At 38.0% G+C, this 23,882-nt stretch overlaps 1 protein-coding gene across 1 annotated transcript in view; it reads right to left on the minus strand.

The window, feature by feature from the left end:
• Window positions 1-23,882, minus strand: part of MAN2A1 (mannosidase, alpha, class 2A, member 1) — a 308,450-nt gene that overhangs the window by 32,076 nt on the left and 252,492 nt on the right. Inside the window, exons 17-18 of the mRNA XM_006886707.1 lie at window positions 9,090-9,223; window positions 4,644-4,785 (exon numbers count right to left, since the gene is read on the minus strand). Of these exons, the coding sequence (XP_006886769.1) occupies window positions 4,644-4,785; window positions 9,090-9,223 (276 nt within the window). The remainder of the gene's footprint in view (window positions 1-4,643; window positions 4,786-9,089; window positions 9,224-23,882) is intronic.

The following is a 23,882-nucleotide window of genomic DNA, read 5'->3' on the forward strand; positions in this document are numbered from 1 at the left end:
ATTGGCACAGGACAGAGCGGAGTTTAGGGCTGTTGTACATAGGGTCGCTATGAGTCGCAAACGACTCGACGGCACATAACAACAACAACAACCATATTAGTGGAAGTTCTTTTTCCCAACAGTATTCCAACAGTAGCTTTCCTTCATTAATGGCTAGTACAGTATAATTTAAATTTTAAAAACAAGACTGGAAAGATTAAAATAACAATGGAACTTAAAAAAAAATGTAATGCTAGAATAAATTTTAAGTCCCAGTTAGTTGTAATATTTGGAATTTAAAGATGTTTATGAGGTTCATTAGGAAATGCACGCTACACGTGGAGTAACAGGAAAAGTATGGATGGTTAGGGTATAAAAAGGATTTGCAAATGAAATTCCATTATCTATTACTTGGTAATTCTCTGGAAAAAAAAAGGCCTAAACTTTTTAGAAACAATTCCTGTCTGCCTTTTCTGCTTTGAAACTATGCTGATGTCACTGTCTGCCTCTTCTGGGTCAAACAGAATCTCATTTGAGGCCATGTTTACTATGTAACATTCTATCCTTCAGTTAAAGTTACAGGCTAATGACTCAGTTGCAATATTAGAAATTTTAAAAGCTATAGCCATATGTGTGTACTGATGATTATGCTCAAATAAGACTTGAAAGCTAAACAAACATGTACTTTCACGCATTCATATGCATAACTCTACTAACTGGCATAAAATGAAAATAGCTAGTGTAAAATATTTTAATAATTATTACACTTGTACAGTCAAACTGAATGTGTAACAAATCTGTTTCCATTTTTTCCTTCTCTATTTAGTAAGCCCTACCTACACAAAATTACCAGAGATGATCAGAATTTTCTTAATACAATCGCCTCTGATGTTGTTACTACATCTGGCATCCATGATTTAAAAGGCAATGTCCAGATCTTACTCTCCAGGTAATAGGGCTAAGTTCCCCTAAAACAGTCTAGAATTTTATCATTTCATTCATACTTAAATTAGTCCACCTAATTTCTAATAACAAACTCTAGTATCAGTCATTTCTAACTTCTTCCTGTCTTCAATGTTAGACAATATAATACCAAATGACAGTAATTTCTGGCTTAAATGTAAATTGTTTTGTGTTTGTGGCTATTCAAATACTAGAAGATTTTAGTGTCCAGAGCACGGGCAGGAAAGTTTTATTTCTCAGCTCCTCTTAACTGGAGAAGAAGATAATATATTTGGATTCATTATTACTTGAGTCCCAATAGTGTCCTAGTGAAAGTACAATTTAAAGCACAATTTAAGAAAGAGAAGCTCAAGGCTCACATCTGATAGACAGATCTTTGTTTGTTCATTGTTGTTAGGTGCAGCTGAGTTGACTACAACTTACAGAAACTCTGTGAATAATGGATCTGAACGCTGCGCTCTCCTCACAATCTCTGACATGCTCAAGCACACTGCTACAGTCAACCTATCTTCTTGAGGTTCTTCCTCACTACTCTGACCCTCTACCTTTCTCAGCATGATGTCTTTTTCCCAAAGACTGTCTGTTTCTGACAGCATGCCCAGAACATGAGATGACATTTCACCACCTCTGCCTGTAAGGAACACAGTGGTTGTATCTCCTCTAAGAGAGAGACGTGTTTGTTCTTCTGGCAGTACATGGGGCATTCACTACTCGTTTCCAACACCACAACTAAAAGGCATCTATTTGTCTATATACTCTTACATTTAAAAAAATGTTACCATTTACATGCTGGGTAGCTTCATATAAAATGTTGGATTTCTAGGCTCTTTTTGAAAAGTTGAGGAATACTGAACTCATATCCACAGGGTGACAATTAACTCACTCATTCACTTACTGTCATTGAGTCAGAACTGACTCATAGCTAAACCTCCAGTGGGTTTTTAGAGGTTACAAATCACATGGAAGGAGACTGCCCATCTTTTTCCCATAGAGAAGCCAGTGGACTCAAACTGCCCTGTCTTCGGTTTGGCAACACAACTCCTTACTTACTAGGCCACCGGACTTCCTTAACTACTAACTAGTGCTACACAATGGTTAAGGAGTTCTGGTGGTATAGTAGTTCAAGTGTTTACCTGCTAACTGAAAAGACTGCAGTTCCAAACCACTCATCACTCTAAGATGGGACAGATTACTTCACAGCCCCAAAAACCCAATGTAGGGTCACTATGAGTTCTGAGTTGACTAGAAGAAGGAAGTAAGTAGCCGCTTTCCATTATACCCAACACACTGCCATCAAGTCAGAACCCACCCATGGCTGACCCTCTAGCAAGTTTTCAGAAGCTATAAACTGTAAAGGATAAGATATTCTATCTTTTTCCCTCACAGCAGCTGTTGGATTCAAACTGCCTCCTTTGGGTTGGAAGTGAACCCCTTACCAACTATCGTCCTGAGCACTGTACACAGAGAGCCAGCCACATATTCCAGTTTGTTCAAGTTCTAGCACTCCCAATTGTTCCCTGATGAGAGGCCATTTTTTTTTTTAATAACTGAATTCATACTTTTATGGTATGAGTTCCTAGTTTGCAGAAAGTTACACACTACACACACACACACACACACAGAATGATATTTCTGTTGTGTTGTCAAGTTGAAACTAACTCATAGCTGAACCTCCCACAGGTTTTCAGAAGCAGTAAAGACCATGAAAGGAGACTGCTGATCTTTCTCCTGCAGAGCAGCTGATGGATGAGCTGGTAGAAATGAGTGCCTTTGGGTTGGCAGAGCAACTCCCTATCCCTAGGCTACCAGAGCTCTATCACACAGATTGGTAGTATATTAGTTTGTAGAAATCTAGAGCGTAGAACATGCCGTATATAAAAAGCTTTCTACCACAGAACACCTAGGAGTTTTCATTCATTTTTTAAATTTCTTTGACTTTCCTGAGCATTCACTTAGCAACTCCTGGTATTCAGTGGAAAAAAAAAAGTAAGATATGTATAGGACCACCAATATAAAATGCCAAATTCTAACTAACTAACTAACTAACTAACTAACTAACTAACTAACTAACTAACTTTGAGCTGTGGTGCTGGAGAAGAGTATTGAGAATACCATGGACTGCTAGGAAAAAAGGTTAAACCGGGTGGCTCCTTGGAGGCAAGGATTCTGAGGCTCCGTCTAACATACTTTGGACATGTTGTGAGCAGAGACCGGTCTTTGGAGAAGGACATCATGCTTGGGAGGATTGGAGGGACAGCGCAGAAGGGAAAGACCCTCTATGAGGTGGATTGATTCAGTGACTGGGATAATCGGGATGGGAGTGTCAGAGACAGTGCGATTGACACAGGACAGAGCAGAGTTTAGGGCTGCTGTACATAGGGTCCCTATGAGTCACAAGCGACTCGATGGCACATAACAACAACAACAACTAACTAACTCTCTAACACTCTCACACTCTCTCTCTCTATACACACACACATACATATACACATACACACACATACATATACACATACACACACATACATATACACATACACACACACACACACATATATATACATATATACATATATTGCTAGGAAAGCCTACTCCTCAGAAAGGTATTTCATGCTTGGAAAGGTGGGGGACGGTCACCTAAAGAAAGGAAGATCCCCAACATGATGGATGGACATGGTGACTGTAGCAATGAGCTCAAGTGTATCAGAGATGATGAGGACGGCAGAGGGTAGGACAGGATTCAGACCTGTTGTTCGCTATGAATCAAACTTGACTTTATGGTATCTAACAACAATAACAACAAATTCACATACATACACACACACACACACACGCATATCAAAATCAAACAGGGTTCCTCTTAGTTCACTTTTTCTCTCTCTTCATCTTGTTCGCCCTTTAAGCCATGACCATTAACAAGGTAGGGAGCTCTGCTGGCCCAGTTTGTAGAGTTGCACTGCTAACCCAAGGGAATACCACTCTGGTACAAATCCACCATCACCTCCTTGGCAGGGAGCTGGACATTTTCTTCCTGTGCAATTTACAGCCTTCCAAAACCCACTGGACGGTCAGCAAATAATTAGTTCTAACTCATGGGACAGTGAATTTAATTTGATTACTTCTTTAGGCTCATGTTTTTTTCATCCCTCTTACCTTTCTTATTTTGAGTAATGGTACCATGATTCAGAGAAAAACTTCCATTTGAATTAGTACACCTGGGAAAAGTACCTAAGTGCTCAAAGCCCAAGTTCCTGTATCTGTCAAGTCATGGTACAACAGGGGATTCTGAAAGAAGGAAAGTATTTTTTTTTCCCCAAAAAATTCTTTTATATTGGTTTGTTTATAAAGTTTGTATACATTGTGTTTCCCATTATTCTTTATTCACATTCTGTTTCATATAATTATTCCCATGTATTATGTTTTAAAAAGTTCACCATCATTGGCCTATGCCCATCATGACCTTGTAGGAAAGTATCTTTGAACCATGGCCCAGAGCAGTTCTTTATTTGAAGAGTAAGGAAACTGATCACATGCTCATCTCCCAAGACCCCAAAGTAATTAATTTTTTGTTTTTTAAAAGATTAAACTAGAGGGAAGTCTGGACAGATAAATGAGACTGCTAATTATACATTTGACTCATAGAGAAATTTTAAGTTAGGAATAAAAAACTTTCAGGGGAAAAGAATTTAAACAATACATACCACTTTTCAAACTTGAGACACCTAAAGACTGGGCAGAGAGAAGCGTCAACCGATGGTCAGTATCCTGGATGTAAGCCATAGTAGTCATTGGGTAGACATTTGCTTGAAGAGGCAGTTTGCTCATTGTCATCCTAGGTTGAATCTAAGGCCAAAAAATGATTTTTTAAAATCAATTGGCATTACCTATATATAGTTAAAAACAACTATCAATTATAGATTGAAAACTTTCCTATGAAAAAGAGTAACAAAAAACTAGTTTCCTTTCTTGCCCAAGGGAAGGGCTAATTTAAAAAAGTGAAATGTCTAAAAAAAAATTATGAGGATAAAAGAAAATAATTTTTAAGTGAAAAAGGTAGAACATAAAACAAGCATTTCAATTTAAATTCAGAATGAAAATGCATAAGAAAAGCCTCCTAGCTCTCAGTATTTGCATAAAACAAATTATAAAGGTATTAAGTATTCATTTCTGATCTAAATCTAACATACTGCTTTTGTAATGAATGCTAAGTATAATAGCTCTCTATCCACTTTCAAGAAATATCTCTTATAGTACTTGAAAGAGTAAGTTTTAATACATACAACAGATCTTATGACAAAATCCTCTGTATCATAGTCAAATTTGTATTTATATGGAAAAACTGATGCTTATTTTTCATGTTTAGTTTCAAAATAAGTAGATTTGTATTATCATTTTTATACAACTAGTATCTGAATGTGAAAAATGCAAGTCTAACTTTATTTTTGGATTTTGACAGTGCCCCAAAGCTAGCTTTAGTGAAGGTAACATCTTCTAACTGCAGAAGGAGACTTCAAACAGATCTTGTTACAAGAGTCTTACTCATATCACTTACAAATTCCATGGAAGACACACTGTATAGGGTACACCAAACTTAAGAGTGAAGAAAGAATTTATGAATGGATAAAGATTAATAGCTGAACAACAACTCATCGTCATCAAATTGGAACCAACTCATAACTGACCGTACAGTGGATTTTCAGAGGCTATAAACTGCACAGGAAGAAAGTGCTCATCTACCTTTCTCCATGTATTTAGTTAACAATTACTATCAATCCACCAGAGCAGCTGGTGGATTCAAACTACTTGACTTTGGGTTGGCAGCACATCTTCTCGTTCAACAGGCCACCAGAGCTCCCTTGCTGAACAATATGTTTTTGTTGTTGTCATCGAGTCGAGCACAACTCATAGTGACCCTATGAACAAAAGACCTGAAGCCTTTCTATAACTATTGTCATTTCTCAAAGTTCATAGAATTTTCAGAGGCATGTTGTTTAGGAAGTGGATGCCATGCCTGCTTCCAAAGTTGAAGAAGACAGAGAATATAATTCCCATCACTGAACTGTACAAGTGAAAACTGTGAAATAGTAAATACTTTCTGAACTATACTAAAACCCTCAAATTTATTGTCTTGAAGTTGTAACAGATTCATATCTGACCTTCTAGTAGGGTGCCAAGGCTCTAAATCACATAGGAGGAAATTGCCATTTTTCTTTCTCAGAGCTGCTGGTGAAATTTAGTCACCAGCGAGGCATGACCTTTGAGTTAACAACTCTCTGTGGACTAGGTCACCATAGATAAAAAAATTTTAAGGGGATAAAAAGAACAATAATAAATAAAAAGAAACCTTTTAATTTTTTCACTTTGATAAAGGTTTACTGTGAACCCCTCTCCAAAAAAAAAAATACATAATTTTATCATAATAGCTAAAACTGAATGCCTATTAAATACTAGGCACAGAACTAAGTAATAAATAAAACCTTCAATTTTCACATCATCCTGCAGAATGTCCATTCACTTACAGATGAACAACTATACAATATTTCATTTTTCAAAATTACCTAAAGAATTTTCCATTTCTTATTATGGTTATGACAAGAGTCCAGAATGAAGATTGCATAGTGGATTGTACTCGGGGTGGGGGTGGGGTTATGGTATACCAATGAAAGAAGTTTTCTTTTACTTTTCAAAGAGTAAACTGGGGGAGAGGTGTGGCAGGGAGAAAAATGGAACAATGAATGAATGGAAATCCAAAATCTCTGTAAACGTTCATTAAGATAATAATAATAATAATAATAATAATAGTAATAATAGTAGTAGTAGTAGTAGCAGTAGTAGTACTAGTACTAGTAATGCTTAAACCTCCATAACCAGTTAGCTGCCACTGAAAGCCCCACCCATAGCTCTAGATTTCTAGTTTGGTCCAACTACCACTCCTTCAAAAGCTTAAAAAAGGGTTTATTTTAAAATTCTTTACAGACTTAAAATAACATTTTCATATTTATTCAAGTATTCAATCTCTGAAAAGAATTCACACTCTCATATTCATTTTAACTAAGTTTTTCCATTCATGTGTACACCCACACATAAAAATAATTGCTTCTGTAGAATTTTAAGAAAAGACTTTCGTACACAAGGAAAATGAATCACCATAAAGTCAGGGTTTCATTTGAAAACCAACAGCTGTAGTAGAATTAATGTGTTAGTTCAAAATGTGTGCTGCAATTTTTATGCTTTGAAAATGGTTTATTTTTAACTTTTGGAGAAAAATCATGGAAGAGAAAATTGTCACAATTCTTTCCACTCCATCCCAACTGAGAACCAGAGAAGCATTAGTTGTGAAATTATTTCTCGTCCTACCTAAGCATGTCTAAAACACTAATATTTCTAACATTATTAATGTTTCCTAATATTATCATTTAAAATATATTATGTCCTGCAAATACATTCTGAATATTAAGACTTAGTTAAAAATCAAAGGACTATTATTAAATTGGATAGGAGGCAGCCTAAAAAATATGAATCAATTTTTTACCATGATTTTAACTGTTTAGTGAACATTTGAGTAAATACACATCTACTTTCATTTCTTTACATTCTTTCATTTCTTTACATTCATTATTACATATGTATTTGTACATGCATATCTACACTCATAAATACACACATACAAACCATAGTGGGGTGGGGAGAGGACAGAATAGTTCTCTTAAAATCTAAAGGAGTTCATTATTAGATTATACGAAAATAACCTGTCAGATGCCACCTGAAATCCACCCATAACTCTAAATTTCTAATTCGGTCCAACTACCACTGCTTCAAAAACATTAAAAAAAAAGTTTACTTTAAAAGCTTTGGTTGTTGTTGTTGTTGTCATTATGTGCTGTCAAGTCGCATGCAACCCACAGTGACCCTATGGTCACTATGAACCCTGCTCTAACCTGAGCCAACCTTATTGTCTCTGACACACCTATCTCATTACCAAAGACACTGAGTCAATCTATCTTGAAGGACTTCCTCTCCTGAGCTGTCCCTCTACCCTCCCAAGCATGACATCCCTCTCCAAGGACTGGTCCCTCCTTGCAACATGTTCAAAGTATGTCAGAAAGAGCTTCAGAATCCTTGCCTCCAAGGAGTAGCCTGGTTTAACCCTCTCCAGGATGAACCGTTTATTTTCCTAGCAGTTCATGGTATACGCAATACTCTTCCCCAGCACCACAGCTCAAAGGCATCAATTCTTCCTCTATATATAATCAATTAAATATTAATAGGCTAATTTTTTAAGTGAAAAAGAAAAGTAAAAACTAGTCAATAATTACTAATCACAATTCCTTGCAATCAGACAAATTTATATTTAATTTTAGTATTAAAATACTTGACATACACAATGATCACTAAAAGGAGCCCCAGGCCGGTAGCATCATAGCCTAAGTGTTGGGCTGCTAACCAAAAAGTCACAGTTCAAACCCATCATCTGATCCTCCAAGGAATAAAAAGGAATTAGTTTCCACTCTTAAGACTCTCTTCACCTTTTTACCAGAATGACAGAGGTTGGGGGTTGGTGGTGAAGTAACAGGAAAGATTCAACTGGGGACTTGGAAAATGGGGTGTAGATTATAGCTAACTAATGATATAAAACATAATGTATAAGAATTATTGAATAAAACTCAAAGTACATGTACAAAATATGTATATGAATGCTTGTATACAAACCAGCACAGATTTTTTAAAATGGGGGGAAAGTTTATGGAATGAAATTTTGGGTAAAATATTAAAAAAAAGTATTTAAATAAAAATCAATGAGTTTTGAAAATAAAAAAACCAACCAACCCTTACAGTTTTGAAAACCCAAAGAAGGCAGTCCTGAAACATAATTAACTCAATGGAAGTGAGAGAATTTATTTTTTTTAATGGTGGTCAAATTGTCCTTCATAAAATAGAATCCTTATAAACAGGTGTTCTACAAATTGTCTATTAAATATTTGTTTTAATTTTGGATATTATCTTATAATATAGAGCCTATAATTGTTAAAATTTAGTTTTACCTTAACAATCATTTGCAACCTTATTCTTTCCAATGGATCAAAATTAACTGGCTTATTATCATATAAAAATTACATACAGATAAAATAATTTTGATGGAAAATTACCTGGTATCCATTTAGGTCAGAATAAAATCTATTTTGGTTGTTTACGTCAGAAGAAATTCTCATTGCAATCTCACGGTTATACTCTTTTCTGATGTCTACAATATTGGAAATTTCCACAGATTGTCCTTCTATTCCTAAATTTAAAAATAATACATATGTTGAAGTTAGTAATTGACTCACTCCCACTTTTCTTACATAAAATGTATAAAATTCCTTCCAAAGTTACATATATTTCCCTGCTTTATACTTGTCTTTATCAATTTTCATACATTAAATGATATTCCAAGTCCTTTTCTTCCTCTCTACCCTTTTTTTTTTAAACAAAACAAAATATAAGTGGGGACACAAAAATTTAAAAGAAGGATAATGAAGTTAGAATGCGATATACAATAACGAACAACAGAATACGAATACCAATATTCATAACAGCACTATTTACAACAGTCAAAAAGTGGAAGCAAAACATTGATCAATAGGGACAAAATATGGAATATACATGCGATGGAACAGCACTCAGTTATAAGAAGATACCAAGTCCTAATACATATCACAACATGGATGAACTTTGTAAAACATACTGAGCAAAATAATTCAGCCACAAAGAAAAAAACAACAGTATGAACTCATTTAAGTGAAATATTGGGAATAGGAAAATGTACAGACACAAAGTCTATTAGATGTTACTAGGGATGGTAGGGAAGGGCAAAAGGAGTGGTTTGCTGAGGAGACAGTGAACCCTCTGCTGATTGTTGTTGTTGTTGTTATGTGCCGTCGAGTCATTTGCGACTCATTGCGACCCTATGTACAACAGCCCTAAACCCTGCTCTATCCTGTGCCAATCTCATAGTGGTAGAATAATTTGGAAATGGATAGCAGAGATGGTTATACAGCATAATGAATATAACCAGTATCACAGAATTATGTAGTATTATTATTATTACTGTAAAATAAAAAAAGATAACACACAAATGACTGTGTAATAAGTTCTAGGGAATGGAGTGGATGTTAATAAGAAATGATCAATCGCATTGCAGTCTAGTCGTCTCTTATCTACATCACCATTTCTTAAAATAGCCATTCTAGTCCAATTCTTTCAAATTCCCTCTTTATACACTAGAACCTCTGAGGCAGTTAATATCTACACTCTGCAGAGATTACTGCCCACATCTATATATCTAGGAAGAGAAACGGGAGATCTAATAAGATGATTTATGACTGGAACCGGTATTACCATATTAGCATCTGCGGAGTATAATCTAGAGAGCTTCCTGGATGTCAAATCAAATTTAATTGAGCTTGATATCTCTTAGGACTCCTTTTTTATGGTATGATCCATTTCCCCCTTAGCTATTTGAAAAACGTCCCAAAAGTATCAAACATTTTTGGGATAAGCTGACATTGTTGCTCGTTTCTGCCATCTCACCCTAACTGGAGCTGCAGCTATTCAGCAAAGCGATGGGTCTATTCCTGAGATGGACACAGAAGTTATGAAGAAATTTAGCTCTCCAAATATAGAATATTTATGAGGGACCTCACAGGATCTTATAATAAAAGGAACAGTTGAAAAAGAGACATCAGGAAGATTTATCCTATCATATTTTATACAACTGAAGTTTTTTTTGTGTCAAGGACCTTAGAAATTTGCCTACAGTTTTAATTTTTGTTACACCCCTCTCCCTAATCCTCACAAACACTGCAACTAGCTCATTTATTAAACAATGAGGGATGTATGAATAAAATAGGAGACAAAAAGTGTACAAGAAAGACTCGTTTTAGAATATATGAAGAATCCACAGAGCTTACAGACCAAAAAAATCCCAAACAAAACCCACTGTCATTGAGCCAATTTCCAACTCATGATGACCCTCCGGCAGGTTTCTGGTGCCATAAATATTTTCATAAGGAGACTGCCGATCTTTCTTCTGTAGAAAGTAGTTGGTGGATTCAAATTACTGACCTTTCAGCTAGCAGCTCAGTATATAACATAGTACAAGCACTCCACAGAGCTTATTGAAGATGACAGCAAACAGTTAAAGACATTTTTATCTATGCAGTATGTAGAAAAGGACATAAGTGACTAATCCTGGCCCCACCCCTAGGTAGCGCAAATACAAAATGCACTTAGCTGCAAACTGAAAGATTGTGGGTTTGAGTCCACCCAGAGGTACCATGGAAGAAAGCTTAGGCTACCAACTTCCTAAAAAAATCAGCTATTGAACTCCTTATGGAACACAGTTCTACTGTCACATATATTGATGGTGTGGCTAATAAGTCACAGTACACTGGATGGGAGCTGGGGATTTTTCTTGTTGTCTTGTTCCAGGCATTATATGTTTATGTAGAAACGAGGTTAGAAATTATAAAACATAAACAATAACAAGAATAAAGAGACAAATACTAAGCAATCTAAAGCCCATACTACCAGCATTTCTAGAAGGCTCAAGAGCTTTCTGTTTGCAGATGGTGCTCTTCCAACTCAATACCTCAACTAGTATAGCAGAGAGCTTAACTATATTATGTGTCTGATCTCTGCACAATGGTGTGGTTGGGGACAGACAGATATTTCCCTCCTTGTTCTTAATGGCAAAAGCATGAACCACTTAACTCTGACAGCTGAACATGCACATACATATCCCCTGAGAATTACCTAAACATCCTAAAAATGAATCATGTGTTTCCCCTACTACTGGAAAATTAAGGAGACATGACGGCACAGTGGTTATGTGTTGCGCTGCTAACTAAAAGATCAGCAGTTCGAATCAACTAACCTCCAGGGGAGAATAATAATCTCCTCTCCTACAGATTTATACTCTTAGAAACCTGATGGAGGGTAAAGATGAGTAGCAATTGACTTGACGGCAATGAGTTTGGTTTTAAGTGTTTGGAAAGTAAACAAACAAAAGCTGATGATAGAAAAGTTCTCTAAGAGAGGAAATCTTTTACTCTAAAATTCAAACTTTCCATTTAGCATGATTCCAGAAACAGAGCAATTTCCTAAAGCCATAATGAAAATGTATACGGAATTTTAATAGACATATGCCTTCAAATGAACCAAAGTTGCCCCCAACACAAAATGTAGCAGTAGGGAGAGCAGCAGTTGGTAAGGAGGAGATTATGTCTTTTGCTGGAAGCATTTGCAGGCCTTTCAGCATGGTTTCATTTTTCCCTCTCTACACTGAATATTCTCTCAGGGGTCAACAGAATATAGGAAAAGGAAAAAAATCTTAACAAGGGAGGACATCATTCATTTCAATTCCCTATCTCTGGAAATATTTACAAAGAACATGCTTAAGGAAAAATTAATAATTTCATGTTACCTCTGGCACTAATAAATTATTTCCGTGGAGACAACCATCTTTTACTCACTCCATCTAACACTCAGATCTTGTGGTGACAAATGCTTAAAACACTTTAAAGGTAGCTCTGTGTCCAATCACAACTGAGCAAGGCATTCATTTACATTCTTTGCCAGAAAAGGCTTATAAAATGAGATCAAACTGAACACTATAATTATGAATAAATAAAATGAAAGCAAACTTAACATAGTAATAAAAGAAAATATCCCTGAATTTCTCAAAGGGAATGTATTAGGGTTTTGTTTTTTTTTTTTTCTCTTTTTGGTTTTGAGAATATTATGAGGTGGAAAATGCTAACTTTTCCTCAGAGTCAAGTCTTCACAGAGGTGTGCTCTGAGGGAAGGAGTGGGAGAACTTTGCAGAAAGCAGAGTTATTATACGCCCAGTGGTCCTACCAACAAGCTAGAACTTCATTGTATGAGGCTCTGCTGTATGGTTTGACCCTCATGTGGTATATTGAACGGTGGCCCTCAAAACATCCAAGTTTCAACGCTTGGAATCTGTGAACATGATCTTAGTTGGAAAAGGATCAGTACAGCTACAGTTGGGGATCTTGAGATGAGATCATCCTGAATTACCCATGTGGGTTTTGAATCCAGTGACACATCACTTAGAAATCAGAAGAGAAGTAGACACAATTTCATTTCAACAGCAGAGACTGGAGTCACAAACACTGTAGCCACTAGCATCTTGGGAGGGAGGGCAGCCCCGTGGGCAGCTTGATCTCAAACTGTTTGGCCTCTAGATACCTAGTGTGCTGTTATTTGCTTGGAAGTGCAGAAGAGTTAATACAAGCATGACTGCTCAGGGATTTCTCAGTTTTCTTTGGTTTCTTTTTTAAATTTTTTCCTTCTATCTACTCCTGAAAAGAAAACCAATTCCTACCTGAAAGTTCCGTCTTTTACATGAGTGTGTCTTTATTTCTGACTGTACACATTCCCAGGTTTCAACAAAGAGATATAACACTTTGTTCCTGCTAACACTTCACACTATCCACAAAGAGAATGGAGGCTGTTTAACACAGGTAAGCAAGGTGAAGATAAAGCCAATCCATAGGTGAAACACTTCAATTAAGGGGGGAGAAATTCTTTCAGGAGGTGTCCTGAAATTCTTTCAGGAGGATGTCATTTGTCTGTATATACTCGAGAGCTTCCAAGCTCACTCCTGCATTTAGCTTACACTCCTTTGGTCTCACACAACACCTTTGCATTTCCATTCCTAACAATGTCTTAAGTACATAACAGGTGCTGAATAACTATTAAAGAGAATTGGGCAAGATTTAAGAGGTTTTATTTCATCATGCAGAGGTGATATGGGAGTAAGCAAACCAGGCTAAGGACAAGGCTCAAACAGCTGGAAAGATAAAGGAACAATAAGCAAATGTGTGGCATGTGAATTCGACAAGTACTGTTCAAGCGATTTAAGGGCAGAGTCTACATCTTAATTTTATGTGCCTAGCATACAGTAAAGGTGTGACAAGTATTTGCCAAAAGAAGGGTGGTAATTACGAGGAGAGACTGACTAGTGGTTGGGAGCTGTTTCTCTAACCTGGGGGCCTGGGGGTGGGGTGGGATTACTTGCCCACAGTCACACAGGTGGCAAGGCCAGGACTAAAACTCTCAACCATCATGTCTTACTTGACAGATTACTAACTAGAGCAGGTATTTTAAAACCAAAAGCAAGGAGAAGCTCTGGAGTGGTTCTGAACAAAGACCTTTACTTTCCTTTTTAAAGATATTAATTGGAATCTGATATTTTAATTCAAAACCCCTCTGTTGTTGCATCAATTCCAACTATGTGACCCTCCATCAAGGTCTGAGGCTATATATCTGCTCAGCTTTCTCCTTTGGACTGGTCAATTCGAACTGCTGACCAACTAGCAGCTCAACATATTATGTATCTCATGACCAGGACTCTGATAAGTTAGAAGAGCTAAGTAATTGGAAATAATCAGATACATTGCAGCCTTAATCCTGGTACTTAGAATGTGACTGTGTTTTGAAATAGGTCTTTGAAGATACTACTAGTTAAGTTCCTAGAAGAAGGTTGGTCTTCATAAACTATGGCAGGCATCAAATAGAGAAAAGATACAGAGCCTTGCAGAGGGAAGGCATCCGATGATGGAGGCATAGGTTGGAGCCATGTCGCCATGAGGAACACTTGGGGCTACCAAAACCTGATAGAGACAAGGAAGGATCCTCCACAAGAGGCCTCAAAACCCCGGGATCATCATTTCTGCCTCCCATAGAATGTGTGGCCTGTGTTACAACAGCTCTTGCCTTCTAGTCTGCTCTGATGACAACCCCAAGAATGTGAGAGTAGAACTGTGTACGACAGGGTTGTCCATTGCTTTCTTCAGAAGATCACCACGTCTCTCTTCCAAGGTCTCTGGGTGGATTTGGGCCTCTAATCTTTCTGTTTGTAATGCAGTATATCACCGACAACACATAAGAACTCTAGAAAAGGACTAAACATTCCCTCGTATGCAGAGACAGACTTCTCTAACATCCTGGAGCAACAAGCAGACTTCTCAGAGCAGTCACAAGTACATGGTTGAGTTTTCACCTTTTCTGCATGGACGGAATAGCAGCACTAAGAATCCAACTGAGCCCCCACTGTGTGTCATAATATCTCCACCTGGAACTCCATCCTTCTGCACCATATCAAGGGCCTCAGTGGGCTGTGATGGCTGTCCTACATCATGATATTTGCATGCCTGATTCTCATTACAGTTTTCTGTTTGAGATATGACACTTATGTATCAGTCATTGTATAGGCAGAATGATTTGCATATTGCTTATTACTTTACAGATAGACAGACATTCCTCTGGAACTCTCTGCTTTCAGCTAAGATCCATCTAACATTGGCAATAATATCCCTAGTGTCAGGGCCTTTCCTAAACCCAGCCTGAACATCTGGCAGTTCTCTGTTGACATAAAGTTTCAAACATTTTTGGAAAATTTTCAGCAGGATCTTGTTTGCATGTGATATTAATGATATTTTTTGATAATTTTCACACTCTGTTGGATCACTTTTGTTTGGACTGGGATTTAATATGGATCTCTTCAAGTAAGTTGATCAGGTAGTTGTCATTTCTTGGCACAACTTGGTGAGTGTGTCCAGGGCAGCCTCTGTTTTTTTACATAATTGGTATACTGTCAATTCCTGGGCCCTTGTTTTTTTTGCCAGTTCCTTCAAAGCAGCTTGAACTTCCCCCTTCACACCATTGGCTCTTTGATCATTTCATGAAATTCTTCTGTGTTAGCTAATTCTTTTTGGTATAGTGACTCTGGGTACACCTTCCATCTTCTTTTCATGCTTCCTGGGTCAATCAACATTCTGCCCCTAGCATCTTTAAATTATTGTCATCAGAACAGAGCAAGGAAAAACTGCATGGTTCAAAATCAGGAAAAGTGTATGCTAGGGATGCATCCTATCTCCATATCTTTTCAATGGATATGAGGAACAAATCATTTGGAGGCTGGACTTCATGAAGAGGAATGTGACATCAGAATTAGAGGAAGACTCATTAACAACCTCATTGACACAACCTTGCTTGTTCAAACTAAGGCATTTAATGCAGAAGGTCAAGGACCGCAGTCTTAAATATGGATTGAAGCTCAACATCAAGGAAATAAAGATTCTCACCCCTGGGCCAACTGGCAGCATCAAGACAGATGGAGAAGAGATCGAGATTGTTAACAATTACAGCTTGCTTGGCTCCACAATCAATACTCTTGGTACCAGCAGCCAGAAAATCAAAAGATGAATTGCATTTGGAAAATCTGCAGTCAGGGACTTCTGCAGTGTACTGAAGAGCAACAATGTCAGTCTAGAGACTAAGTTGTACCTGATCCAAGCCACGGTCTTCACAATTAATTGCTATGTGTCAGAGAGCTGGACCAAGAATGACAGAAGAAGAATTGATGCCTTTGAATTGTGGTGCTAGAAGAGCACTGAACATACCACGGACTGCTAAGAGAACAAATAGGTCTGTCCTAGAAAGGCTGAAACCAGGCTGTTCTTTGGAGGCAAGGATTTTGAAACTCCATCTCACACACTTTGGTCATGCTGCCAGGAAGGACCAGTCCTTGGTGAAGAACATCCTGCTTAGAAGGGTGGTGGGACAGCACAAGACAGGAAGTCCCCGGATGAGAACTGATTTACTAAATGGGTGTCAGTGTGTCAGAAACAATGAAATTGGCTCCAGTAGAACAGGCTTCAGAGTTGCTGTATGCAGAGTCACTAGGAGTCACAAGTGACTCGATGATTTATAACAACAACATCAATTACTTTAAGTGTAGGTAATTGCATGCTTATTTTTTTTTATCTGTCAGTTTGTTGTTTTGGAGGAATGATCTACATATTATAAATTACTTTATAGGTTGGGCATATGTATTCTTGTTAATAGATCGTTGTTCTAATTGGTACAACACTTGTCTATTAGTATGCTATACTGAAATAACCTGTGAGTGCTATCAAAGCTGTACCAGAGGTATGTCAAGTTCTGAAGGTGTGATCCATTTCAGACAGGTTTTGGTAGAGCTCCCAGATGAAGACAGGCTAGGAATCAGGATTGACCACCCTCTTAAACAGCAAATCATGAATGACAGAGGAACACAGTGGAGACCAGATTGGAAGCCAATTATAACTTGGAAATTTACCAGCAGTCAAAGCCAGGCTCATACTGACTATGAAACAGATCATTAATTACTTATGTGAAAATTTAAAATGAGGCTGAAGAAAATGAAAACAAAGGTAAAAGAATCAAAATAGGAGTTTGAGTCTGTCTCACTTTTTAATTTAAAAATTTACTTAAGTCTGCTCACTTTTTAATTTAAAAATTTAAAAATTGTCTTAAGAATAGGTTTGAAGTATTGAACGCCAATGATCTAAAATTAGATGAGCTGTGGAATAACATCAAGGATATCACCCACAAAGAGAGCAAAAAGTCATGAGAAAGGAGAGGAGAAGGGAGGGGAGGGGAGGGGGGAGGAGAGGAGAGGAGAGGAGAGGAGAGGAGAGGAGAGAAGAGTGCAGGAGAGCACAAGCATGAGTGAGAGAGCAAAATGGATGTCAGAAGAGACCCTGAAAATTTCACTAGAGCACCGAGAATCCAAAACAAAGGGTAAACCTGTAAAAGAGCTGATCTGAAGATATGGAAGAGCAGCTCAAGAAGACAAGTACTATAAGGAGACAAGTACTACAAGAAGCAAGCACTGTAATGGAATGTAGAGATGTAGAATTGGAGAATAAAAAGATAAAAACTTGCTCAGGATTTCTCAAGCTGAAAGAACTGAAAAGCAAATTCAAGCCTAGAGTTGCAATACTTAGGGGTGCTATGGGAAAAAACTTGAATTATCCAAGAAGCATCAAAGGAAGATAGAGAGAATACACTGATCACTGTTATCAAGAAACGGGCTAACAATGAGCTCTGACGGCCTCCTGGCAAGAAGCTTTACTGCTAACCTGAAGGCATGTTTTTTTGAATCCACAAGCTGCTCAGCAGGAAAAGGATGGCCGGTGCCTCTGAAAACCCACTGGAGGGTCAGCTATGGGCCAGTTCCTCTTAAATGGCTTTATCTGAGAAGGAAAAGGGCACTAACCATGAACACAAGGAAGTATGAACAAAGGGGTTCAATGAGGTACTGTTTCTTTAAGTAGAAAAGGGGAAGCCAGATAGATACCCATCAATAGGAAGCTGAATAAGAGAACAAAGTTCACCATTATAGAATGTTGTGTAGCCCATAAAAAAAGGTAATTGTACTAGCAGAAAGAGGGCAAATGACAAAAGTTAAATGCAGTATATGCATACTATGATTATCTTGGTGCTAAAACCAGAAACAACACGTCCTTCTCCATGTATGATTGTGTGTTCTTATACATGTGTTATCATTCTTGAATGGTCTCTTGTGCACGTTCTCTTTCCCCTCTCACTCTCCCTCTCTCTCACACACACCTACACACAACAATAAATGACAAAGAGAACTCTGGAAAAGGTATAGAAGCCTTTCAACAATAGTTTGACTAAAATCTCACACAGAGACACCAACTCATAAACTAAGTCCTCAAAAGAAAACATTCAACAAAAGTGCAAAGCAAGGCCTACTTTCAGAAAGTGTTCTTAGAATGTAGACTGTTAGGCAAAAAATGGAAGCTTGCTGTCACCTGTCATCTCCTGCCTTTTTGTGGAATCTGTGTTCTTAGGGCAGGTGGCCACCTTATCACCGCATGGATACAAAACAGTAACCAGTAGCAGCTGACTATCAGGGGAAGAATATTTCCTTCTCCAACTTGGGATTTCATTCAAATCATCAAAATTAGTAAAATATCTTTCTCATTATGTATTTCCCTTTACAGTATCTTTGTTTTGGTGAACTTTTTAGCAATTTGGAGTCAATACTTAGAGACAACAACATACACTGTTCAATTCAAATATACTTAAATCACATTTCTCACAATGTAAGCTGAGCATAGAGATTCTGCTTCTATGTAGTCTTAAAATTACCACTAATATTAAAACATAACGTAAACATGAAAGCACTAAGAATAAAAATGGTACTAATTCCCGAAACTATTTTTATATTTATATTTTTCCGTGTTGACTTACTCAATTTAGTTTCCATTATTAAGATTTAAATTTATCCTGAGATCTTTGTTTCCTAAGCTTGTTATTTCTCCAGAAGTGAAAATTTTAGTATCTACTTTGATGAATACAAATTTAAGTACATTTAATTCTGAATCTCAAACTTAAGAAAAGAACATTGTACGACTCCCTTCTATTTGTAAAGCATTAGATAAATAACTATTCTTACTTATTCCACACCAATTGTGAGCTAGGTGCTACTGTACATACTTCATGCATTTTCTTTTAATAATCTTCACAACAATGCTATAAATGTGTAATAGGAAACATAACATTTTTGTCATATGGACTGCACATTTTAATTAAACATTGCACTTATTAAATATGATGCCCATGAAGGTGGTCTAAAAACCTAAAAATACACAATGAAATTGGAAACTTCTGTTCCCAAATAAACACTGATCTTATGAAACAACAGGTTTTTTTTGAAACTATTTTAGAAGGAACAGAACCTCTGTACTGGTGCCAAGATTTATTTCTAAAATCAGCAAGGTCTCACTAATGCCCTCCTGTAGAAGTAAGTAAAATCACTCATATCACCAGTGTTTTCGTGGTCTCCTTATCACATTCCATGTTGGGCAGATTTGGGACATGAGACGGAAGAAAGGTGGCAGAATCACAGGTCTGTTTGCATGTCCTCTGCATGACAGTCACCGTTCCGGACTTACACACTGCTTGTTCTCCCCTCAAGCTCCTTCCCAAGGAACTTTGGCAAGATGCTCAGATCTACTTTTTCCCTGCTAACTGATCTGACTGAAACAGACCTATTACGAAGGCATGATTCTTCCTTTTCTTTATTCTTCCATCATACAAAATTTATATGCTTGTTGTCGTTGTTGTTATGTGACATCGAGTCGTTTCCGACTCATAGCGACCCTATGCACAACAGCCCTAAACCCTGCTCTATCTTGCGCCAACCACACCGCCTCTGACACACCCATCCCGATTACCCCAGTCACCGAATCAATCCATCTCATAGAGGGTCTTCCCCTCCTGCGCTGCCCCTCCACCCTCCCAAGCATGATGTCCCTCTCCAAGGAACCGTCCCTCCTGGCAACATGTCCAAAGTATGTCAGACGAAGCCCCAGAATCCTTGCCTCCAAGGAGCAGCTTGGTTTAATCCTCTCCAAGATGGATCTGTTTGTTTTCCTGGCAGTCCAGGGTACATTCAGTACCCTTCTCCAGCACCACAGCTCAAAAGCATCCACTCTCCTTCTGTCCTCCCTAGTCATTGTCCAACTCTCTGATGCATAACAAGCGATTGCAAATACCATGACCTGTATCAGGCACACCTTAGTCTCCAGAGAGACACTGTTGCTCCTGAGTACGTTTGAGAGATCCCTAACGGCAGACTTTCCCATCGCGATACGCTTTTTGATTTCCTGACTGCTGGTACCAAGAGTGTTAACTGTGGAGCCTAGCAAACTAAAACTGGGAACAATCTCAATCTCTTCATCATCCATCCTGACACTGCCAATTGGTCCTGTGGCGAGAATCTTTGCCTTCTTGACGTTGAGCCTTAGTCCATACTGAAGGCTGCAGTCCTTGACCCTTCGCAGCAAGTGCATGAGGTCCTCCTCAGTTTCAGCAAGCAAGGTTGTGTCATCTGCATAACGGAGATTGTTAATAGATCTTCCACCAATCCTGATGCCACAATTCTCCTCATAGAGCCCAGCCTCTCGGATAATCTGCTCTGCATACATGTTGAAAAGGTATGGAGACAGGATGCATCCCTGGCATACACCCTTCCCTATTTTGAACCATGCAGTGTTACCCTGCTCTGTTCTGACTACTGCCTCTTGGTCCAAGTATAGGTTTCGTATTAGCACAATTAAATGTTCTGGGATTCCCATTCTTCTCAGAGTCAGCCACAGTTTGTTATGATCCACACAGTCAAATGCCTTTGCATAATCAATGAAACACAGATAGACATTCTTCTGGTATTCCCTGCTTTCAGCCAAGATCCATCTAACATCAGCAACGATATCCCTAGTACCACGACCCCTTCTAAACCCAGCCTGGACTTCCGGCAGTTCTCTGCTGATGAGCTGTTCTAATCGTTTTTGGATGATCTTCAGCAGAATCTTGCTTGCATGTGAAATCAATGACACTGTTCTGTAGTTTCCACACTCAGTTGGGTCACCTTTCTTTGGAATGGGAACAAATATAGATCTCTTCCAGTCAGTTGGCCAAGTGGTTGTTCTCCAGATTTCTTGGCACAACTTGGTGAGCACTTGGGAGCTCTGGTGGCCTAGTGGCAAGAAGCTCCACTGCAATCCTAGAGGTACATGGTTCGATTCCACTAGATGCTCTCCTGGAGAAGGAAGGGCAATCTCCTTCTGTACCAGTCAGATCTGATTTGATGGTACATCCAAAAAAAATAATTAAAAAAAAAAATAGAAATCCAAGCATGGATTTATATGCTAGTTCCATAAAATATGGAGTGTACACACACACACACACACACACACACACACACACACACTGTGTGTCTCTCTCTCCCTCCCCTGCCCCCTCACACACACACACACACACAAAAATCAAGAGAGAGAACACCATGATGTTCTTTGGAGGTGAGAATGATGAGGTTTTTGTCTCACCAGTCCCTAAAAGAGGGTATCATACGTGTTAGACAGACAATGGGGGGAAAAACCCTCAAAAACCTCTCTCAACAGGAGTGACTGACACCGTGGCTAAAACAATAGGTTTGGGTACAGGAGAGATTTAGGAATGGCATAGGATGGGCAGGGTTTTGTCCTGTGGGACTCAGGGTTGCTATAAATTATAGCCAACTCAATAGCATCTAACAACATACTTTTCACTCACTCAAACTCTAGTACATTGAATTATGAAATCCTGCGGGTTGCTGATCAGAATAATTTGAAATACTGGTGCCTAATTAGACTTAAAAAAACAAGGAACAATATTTTTTTTAAATGGCATGGTTTCTAATTATTTCCCTTCCACAAAATTGAAGTCAAAACTAATAGAGAAGTAGAGCAGTAGTTCATAAAAAATAACTGATTAAAATTAATGTTTGATAAAAGATTATGTTGTAATTTATGGCATGTAACTCCGAAGTTCTATGTACTAAATGTTATCCCTATAACAAAATCCCTTCCATTCTCATTTATTTATGGGCAAAATATTTCCTTCCATTTATATAAATAAAAAATAACAAAACTGGTACTGAAATCCATCTCATACTAGCAATGAGTATGTTGAATGAACATGTTAGAGATACAAAGGGTATAATTTATCTCATTAAGAGAAATGTTTCCTTCAAAAATGAGCACTGTATAAAATATATTTTCTAGATGTTCATGTATTTAGATAATTTTGCTTAATTGTTTACAATTCAATCAAAAAGAAACGCAATATTTAAAAAGCCTTCTTAGAAACTGTTGTTTGGTGGGTTCACACTCACAGCAATCTTCTTCTGAGTTTCCTAGCAGGTAAATTACAAAGACTGGAGACTATCCACCTTTCTTCTGTGGAGCCTCTGGTGGATTTGAACTGTGAGCTATGTACAGCCCTTTGGGTTAGCAACTCAAATCTCTATGCACAAGATCCCTAGAGACTTTTTATTGTTGTTTGTTGTCACTGAGTCAACTAAGATTCACAGCTACCCTGTAAACAACAGATGCCTATCCTGTGCCTTCCTTACAACAATGGGCCCAAGCATGGTGAAAATCTAGAGGATGGCATCGGACCAGAGCCTGTGGATGATGAAATTGTTAAATATAAGTTTACATACACGTATACACATGGATAACAATGGACACAGAGTTCTTAAAATGATTATGGGAACAAAGGAAGACCACTAACCTGACTCACTACATTTCACATGCAATTCTGCTCTTCCTCTCTCCCCATCTTAACGTCCTATCCCCAACATGTATCACCTCATCAATCTTTCCCAAGCCCCTACTACCAGCCAGCAATGACCAATCCCACTCTTGTGACTATTAATGTCTCACTGTTTCTTTAAATAGATACAACACTTACTATGAGCTGGATTTTGTATATATTATTCCACTGAATTCTGATAAAGTCATTGATGTAGATAGATAAAACCTTAATGAACACTTCCCAGATGATGAAACCAAGATGAAATAGCTACTAATCTGCCCAAGATCAAACAGCTCATAATCAGCAGACAAGAATGGATGCTGGGAATGCCAAACAGACAAGCTGATTGTGACTTGTGTTTTGAACTATTCCCATCAACAATTACCATGGAGATGATTCTGATTCATGGTGGCCCCACATGTGCCATAGGAAGTTTCCAGAGGGTGATTTTTTAGAAGTCAATTACTAGACCTCCCTAAAGAAACCATAACCACCACTCAAGCAGATATATGCACACTCATGTTTATTGCAGCTTTGTTCGCAATAGCAAGAGCTGGAAACAACCCAAGTGCCCATCAACAAACGAATGGATACAGAAGTTCTGGTATAGTCACACAATGGAATACTATGCAGCATTGAAAAACAAGGAACTCATGAAATATGCAAAATAGATGACCCTGGAGGACATTATGCTGAGTGAAACATCTCAGTAACAAAAGGACAAATATTGCATAGGGCCACTGTTGTAAAACGGGACTGACATCGGGGTTGAGGGAAGACAGAGAAGGGTAGAATGATGTATATACTGCATTACATCAGATGAGGGAGAGAACCGTTTAAAAGGGATATATGATTGAGTATTATTGTCATGACAGGAGTCCAGGATGAAGGCTGCACAGTGAAGTGGACTTTGGGTGAGGGGTTGCATAATAATTAAA

Source organism: Elephantulus edwardii, unplaced genomic scaffold (genome assembly GCF_000299155.1).
Source record: "Elephantulus edwardii isolate Elephantulus edwardi_28Jun2011 unplaced genomic scaffold, EleEdw1.0 scaffold00050, whole genome shotgun sequence".
Taxonomy (NCBI): domain Eukaryota; kingdom Metazoa; phylum Chordata; class Mammalia; order Macroscelidea; family Macroscelididae; genus Elephantulus; species Elephantulus edwardii.